General features: G+C 36.4%; 1 protein-coding gene across 2 annotated transcripts; it reads left to right on the top strand.

Moving 5' to 3' along the window:
• Positions 1-298: 298 nt before the first annotated feature.
• On the top strand, positions 299-3,792 carry LOC110100100. 2 transcript variants are annotated; one of them, XM_020827498.2, is made up of 3 exons: positions 299-353; positions 1,100-1,153; positions 3,329-3,792. In XM_020827498.2, exon 3 carries the CDS (start codon positions 3,334-3,336, stop codon positions 3,577-3,579), a length of 246 nt encoding a protein of 81 aa, XP_020683157.1. In that variant the 5' UTR covers positions 299-353; positions 1,100-1,153; positions 3,329-3,333; the 3' UTR covers positions 3,580-3,792. The 2 variants fall into 2 exon arrangements, with proteins under 2 accessions (XP_020683157.1, XP_020683156.1); XM_020827497.2 differs by lacking the exon at positions 1,100-1,153.
• The last annotated feature ends 3,595 nt before the right edge of the window (positions 3,793-7,387 follow it).

A 7,387-nucleotide genomic window follows, 5' to 3' on the forward strand; every position in this document is an offset into this window, starting at 1 on the left:
GTTAATTAAGTTAATTATATAATATTTAATTACTAATTATTCAAATAAGATAAATTAGATAATTATTTTATATAATTATTATATTAATTTACTTAATTATTAATATTTTAAATTATATTAATTAAGTTAATCAATAATAACTTAGAGGCGTCTAGGTTTGCCTTCATCTTCTCTTTTCGTGGTTGCTGTTCGGCTTCGTTGCTGCGCAGGAGGTGTAGAGATTGCACGCGTCGCTTCGTCGGCTCCTTCGTGGCTGTTCAACTTCGCTCCTTCGACGACTTTCTCTTCCTGTCGGATCGGAAGTTACGACATTTTGATCGGAAGCAAAAAACGGGAGCTCGCTGGCTGTGAAGGTAAGTAACTTTCTACCTTTCGCGCGCTTCTTCGGCCAAATCCCATAAATCCGCCGAACGAGGGATCTAGAAAATCCTGGATTTAAGCCGTAAATCTTTACATCCGGGATTTACTCATCGCCGGGATTTAACGCGCGCACAAAAACCGTTTGGCTGGATTTAGCGTAATCCGACTTAAATCCCGCTGTAAATCCGATACCAAACAGCCCTTGAAAATTCGGGGTTTTTGTAAATTGAAGACCAAAAATAACCAATTAATGAGCCGGGGATTTACTTTCTTTGAACACATGGCTAATTCTAACTCTAGCTTTAGAAAGGAAGGAGTGAATTTCCTTAAAGAGTTGAAATTGCTTGACCATCTTAGAGATTGCTTGTAGAAGAGTTATTGATCCCTCTACAATCCAAAATTTGGAGAAACACCTGGAAACAAACATTTCAAAGCTAAACAATAGAAAAGCTGTCTGAGAATGAGCAACATAGTATTATGATGGAGACATAGTATTCTTGAATTTACGGATCCCTATACTAGACCATGTAACACCATTGTTTATGTATTTTATGCAAATCTAAAGTGTCAATCTTCCTGAAAGAACAATTGCACTCTGATATTTGTTACCTATTGATATTTGATCGATTTTTTTGGCTTCACTATATCTTATTTCATGGTCAACATTTGCAATGTAAATATCACATTGTCCTATTGAATTAGTGTAATGAATGTTTTGTCTCTCGGATGCTTGTTGCAGAAGAAGTTTATTCAGATCAGTGGTCACAAGGGTGTCTGGACGCAAACTCAATTGGTATTTTTATGTCATCTTCTTTAGGAAAAGATGCTTGACACAATCTATATCACAAATTACTCCCTTCACCTGAACATGCATTACAAATCTTCCGAATCATTTCATCATGTTCGAGCAATCTGTGAATTTTTTGTGCTGAAGTTCAATATTGCTATTTGTAAAGAGAAACTGGTCCCTTTCTCTATGTTTTTTCAATGCAAGCCCTCAGTTTTGATGGAGAACCCGTGCTAGATGCCATTGAAGTTCATTATAGTCCACCATTTAGGCATACTAGTCTTTGGATTGCATTGCATTGATCAAGCTCTGATATTGAGGTTCTAGCTGCCACCTTGGCGTAAGAGAACGCTGAAATGAAGAAATATATAGGAATTTTGTAGAAGTTAGATATCTTCAACATGCTTTTGGGTGTCGCACTTCTACCTTGACCTCCCTTTGCACTCCTTAATTGCCCCTTGATGATGATCCTAGCCCTATTCCAATAATTAGATGATGTTTATTGCTATTATTTGGTCTTTTGTTAAGAGTTTCACTAAGCAGAAAGTCAGAAACATGATCCTTATTCTATATATATTTCTCATGCTTTTCTTAATTGAGATGTGATCGAACCATCCATCATTTAATTCATTTAATTGTATTAATGAAATATTCTATCTGGTTTAGTTATTTCATGCTATGGTTGTGCCGATGATTGTTCTTTAATTGATTCTATGTTTATTTAGCTTCATTTTGACTTTTACATGTACATTTGATGACATTGTTTTGAGTAGAATGATATGTTTAAATGCTATTTATGATTATCTTTATGCTTAAAGGGCACCATGATCATGATCTTATCTTACAATACTTGATACATCATTAGAAAATCCACTTGATCAAGTACGAATCTTGATGCTTATTTGAATATAACATTTAGAATTAAATTCAGGACTATTTGAAGTCTGATTTCAACAAACTTATAGTTAAATTTAACGTCTTTGAATCTACTCCAAACAAGCCATGTTAAGCAATTGAAGCATAGTTGAAAATTTCATTATAGTAATTGAAGAACTAAACTAACTATTCTTTCATTTATATTGTCAATTTGAGTGACTTAATGAGAAGAATCTAACAAGCACAATATCGTTCAATTTCGAGATCATTAATGTACTTAAATGCTTAAAGAATGACATATGATCAAGGGAATCAATATGAACTGTTTAATTGAGCGTCTTGGGATGTTGGACAAAATAACCAAAATGCTACTCTCCAAAATCATACATAGCACCTTTTGTTCACTCACATAAATGATGGAGGGCGCCTTGACTTGAGAGTGGAGAGAGCTCAAAGATTTGTAGAATCCAAAAGCTCTACTTGGCCAATGTTGTTTGATCGTCGCCGACTGACTGCAATCATCGAACAGAATTTACCATCACAATTGAATTGTTGCCGCACAACCACTGCCATCAGACTACTACCATATGACAATCGTTGTAGGACAACCACTGCTCAACGTCGTTGTAATGCTGCTGCTCGACCATCATCATTGGAAAATGATCAATCAACCACCGTTGATACTACTGTTGCTCGACTATGGTCTCTCTCAACCATAGTCGCCCGACTGCAATCTTCTGACCAATTTTGGTTTCCCAACCATTGTTACCAATTAAGATCTCTACCATCTCCTAACCATTACCGCATGACAACAATCTTCTGACCATGTCATCCAACTATAGCCTCTTGACCAATGTTGCCCGATTACGTTCTCCCTATGACCTTCACCCTCAAGATCGACTACGATTTCTCAATCACCATTACCCAACTATTCTTTATGCCTAGAAGACCCACCATGAAGCTTCCACCATTGCCTAAATAAGTTGCAAATTCACAAACAATAGGTTCTACTCTCATTGCTCTCTCGCAAGCCTTAGGATCTATCTCACCACCAATCCACGGTTTTGAGTTCATGTAGCTTGTATTTGACATGATTTGAGTACTTAATAGAAGAAAAATGAAGTAGTATGATGCAATTCCACACATGATAATTTTCTCTCTTGTCAGATTTTCATTAATTTTATAATAAAAAAATGCATTAATTTTATAAATAAGAAATATTTCAATATCATATTATAATGTATTTTACTTTATTCTTACAAAAAAATCTCTATCATTGATCTCACAAATCATAATTCTTTTCAGTGAGCATGGGAAATAAGTCTGCAAAACAAAAGAACAAGAAGCAAAGTGATGAGATCCTGGTGAAGGTTGTACCTCCTCTGGACCGGACTTACATGAGATGGCTTGCTCGAGACATTGCGAGATTACATGGCTTCTCTCCAAAGAATCCTCAAGCTATAGAGCCTCCATCAAATGTAATCGAATATATGCGCTTGTATGGCTGGTTAGATCTGGACATGAATGATCCTGATCTCGCTCCTTTGTTCAAGTAGAGAGTTCTTTGCCTGCTCGAATCAAAGAGGGCCGCAGGTGTGTTTTATCCTTTTAAATTTGAGAAAAATCTTATGTTATTATGTTTGATATAATTATTTATATTATAACAAAATTTGTTTTTATCTATGTTATTTTTGATGTGTTTGGGACTGTTACAGCGTTATGTAAAAGTGATTATGAAGTTGTTGTAGAAAAATCAGCTTTTTAGAAAACTATTGTGAATATTATAGTGTATTTTTTTCCTATAGCTACCACATATTGGTAAATTTGGTTGTAAAAAGTGACTTCTCATGGAACTTTTATTTGGTCCGGTGAACGTACGTAGAGCTACGTTCGGCCGGCACTGAGATCGCGCCACGTAGCAGGCACAAAACGAGAAATACCGAGCAATACCAACAATAACAATAAATATAATTATGTGAAGACAAAATACCGACTAAACTCGGTATTTTTTGGTGTTGCTCGGTATTACTCGGTATTGGTCTTCACAGAGCGGTATTTCTCGTTATTGCCAAGCAACACCTAGCAATACCGAACAAATACCGAGCAAAAACCGAATAACTCAGTGATGACCGAATGTAGAGCTACGTCCGGTCAGAGGACCTAATAAAAGTTCCTTCTCATGGCAATTTTCTGGAAGCAATTAAGATAGAATTTTAAAGTATAATTATTAATACATGATCTTGCTTTTATTCAGCATGATATATATTTTTAATAATTGGTGTGGTATATTGTTTGATGCATTTGATTGATGATTTAGCAATTTTAAATTTTTGTAAAATTTATTTGCCACTAATTTTTAGTAATGTTGAAGATAATGAATAAATTAGATCTTATATTTAAAGGTCATGACATGAAAATTAAATTCATGATAGAGTTTTATTTCAGTGTATAGGAAGAGATAGGAATTTGTTTTTCTACTTAAGGAGAATTAACCTTCTCTCTCTAATTAAAATATAATATTATATATTTATGAATATTTTCATTGGTGTTTCACAAGTAGCTATTAGGTCTTGACAAGAAAATTCACCCTCAAGGAGGGTTCCTTTGGGAAACTTGTTTGGGATCTATGTAGGGACTCGCTCAAGGGGATTGACGGGTTCAACTCACTTGTAGCATTTCACTCGTTTTCTTTCTCAAGGCAACCTAAGGTCTTGTCTTTTACAGAAGTCATCAGTTATGTCTGACCACTCACTTGGGCTCGCTCGCAGATTCATCCGTATTCCATTCGCCTCTATTGAGCTTGCCCTCAGGGAGCTCCCTCGTTGACTATAACAACCCAAACTCTGAACTATCGAGAAATTGCCACATTTGGCCTAAAAGCTTCGTAATTTTGTCTTGTTGGTGTAATTTCCCAGTAGGTCACTCATCTCAGAATTTCTTCGGGATGAGCACGCTTAACTGTGGAGTTTCTTAATGAAATTCTAACAATTACGCCAAAAAACGCCTCAATGTTTAAGAGTTTAAATTTTTTTACTTAAAGGGTTTCACATTGACTTCATTCTCCTCGATCTTATTAGGAGGCGGCACATGTTAGATCAATCTATAGCATTGTATGAGTATTTTGTGAGCTTGTATTTCTGCTTTATATAATTTTTCTGGTAGCCTTCAAAATCCTATAAATAAGAAGGTATGAGGAACAATGGGAGGACTTTCGTCTCTCAACTATGAACCTTGGATCATGGACCCTTGGACCATGAATTTTTCACTAATAGTAGATATTATGGCATTTTGAGATCTCTAATTTTTTTTTTCTTCTGTACTCTTCTATTCGTTCTACTTCATCTACACTCTCCATTCTTTCTCATAGATTCTAGCTCACCAGGTTGATATGACAAATTTAGATTCAACAAATATTATGATATTTAAATTCATGATCGACATCTTACATTATTTTTAATGCAATTAAAGCTAATTTTATGCACAATTTCAATATTTTAAATAATATTTTTTTTTTTTTCATGAATCATATGTATTTAAGATGCTAATTACATTATAAAATAATTCTAATGTTGAAGTTTAGACTCTTTCAAATCACTTGAAAATAAATATAAAAATTATCGACAATGCTTTTCATAAAATTCACAATTTTGATTTTAAATTTTAAAATTGGCTTATAAATGATATCTAATCATACTTATCTCAACCATTAAAATAATCATTAAAATTGATGATTTTGATCAATCGCTCTTCCCTCGAAGCATAGTGAAGACTTCTTATTCTCTTTGGATATTAAAGTAGTTTGTCATGCTTGAATGCTCCAATTGAGATTGATCATAGAAGGGAGATTCAATGGAAGTTAAATAATTGCTATAACTAGTGATTTTCAAAACCGTATGGACTTAAACTCCGGCCTGATGTAATAGATTATGATTAAATAATAATAATGATATATCATCAAAAAATTATCTTGATCAGGCGCGTATCTCGAGGCAATTTTGAGTTGGAAACTTTCAAAATTAAATTCGGATCATTCTAATTCTGATTTTAGCAAACTTATAGTCAAACTGAATGTCTTGAAAAAACGAATCTAACGACACTAAATTTGACTCATTATGAGCTCAAATGGGTCGAAATCGAGAACCTGAAGCATATTTAGAAGGTTTAAACTATAAATTGTATGACTAAATTATCACAAAATGTAACACGCTTATAGCGAATTGAGCGGCTCGACGAGAGGAGTCCAACGAGTCCAAGATTGTTGAATTTTGACATCATTAAGAAATTCAAATATTGGATAAAAGGTTCATGATTAAGGAAATTTATATCGGCCGTCCATTGGAAACACGCCAAACTTGCCCTTGAACTATATTTATTGATCATGCTATTCCCAATGTTATAAATATCCCACAATTCTTCACATAAAGGGAGACCAAACAGGGAGGGAGGAAGGGGAGACGAAGAAAGAGAATAAATGAAGAGAAATATGAGATATCTCTTGCCACCTCGACCACCGCCCGACCACTGACTGTTGTCAAACTTCTGACGACTTCCGTCTGGCCACCAATTTTCGTCGGACTTACATACGGCCACCGATTTCCACGAAACTTCTACTAGACCATCGGCCGTCATCGAATTTTAGTCCGACCATAGGCCATCACCGAACTTCTGTCTGGACACCATCATTGCCCGCCGATTGCGATCTTTCCAACCTATATTGTCCGCCGATTACGATCCTTCTAGTCTCTAACACTCAACTATAATGTTTTTGACATATGTTGCTTGCTAACTGCAGTCATTCTGATCACCGTCACTCGACTACTATCTTTTCGACCTTCATCGCTCGACTACTGTCCTTCTGACCACCGTCACTCGGCTATGGTCTTTACGACCACAGTCGCCCGCCGACTACGGTCCTTCCGACATCCGTCACCCGACTACAATATTTACGACCTCTAGTGTCCAATTACGGTCCTTCCAATCACCTTCGCCCGTCTAAGGTGTGAGACCTCGTTCCCTTACAGTTCCTCTCAGATTTGGATTTTTTCCTCTCAGGATCGTCCGGGACGATTTTAGATCGTCCAGGCCGATCGGCACTGTAGAAAATATCGGCCTGAGAATAGTTCTGGGAACCGTCCAGGACGATTTTTCTGGTCTGATCGTCCCGGGACGATTTGGCGATCGGACAGACTCCACAACCAGCGGCAGCTCCGCCAGCGCAGCGATTTCCACCAGGTAGAGCAGGACCTGGTCGTGCTCCTAGACCGGTTATCAGGGAAGTTCTGGGCTCTGAGGAAGAGAATGATTTTCCAAATTTTCATGAACTGACCGATTCTGGGAACGATGAGCAGTTCCAGTACTATGAGC

This window comes from Dendrobium catenatum, unplaced genomic scaffold (assembly GCF_001605985.2).
Source record: "Dendrobium catenatum unplaced genomic scaffold, ASM160598v2 fragScaff_scaffold_133, whole genome shotgun sequence".
NCBI lineage: Eukaryota > Viridiplantae > Streptophyta > Magnoliopsida > Asparagales > Orchidaceae > Dendrobium > Dendrobium catenatum.

What these genes read in the sequence shown, in the direction of transcription:
- LOC110100100 (XM_020827498.2), top strand. Translation starts at nt 3,334, where the DNA reads ATGGGAAATAAGTCTGCAAAACAAAAGAACAAGAAGCAAAGTGATGAG.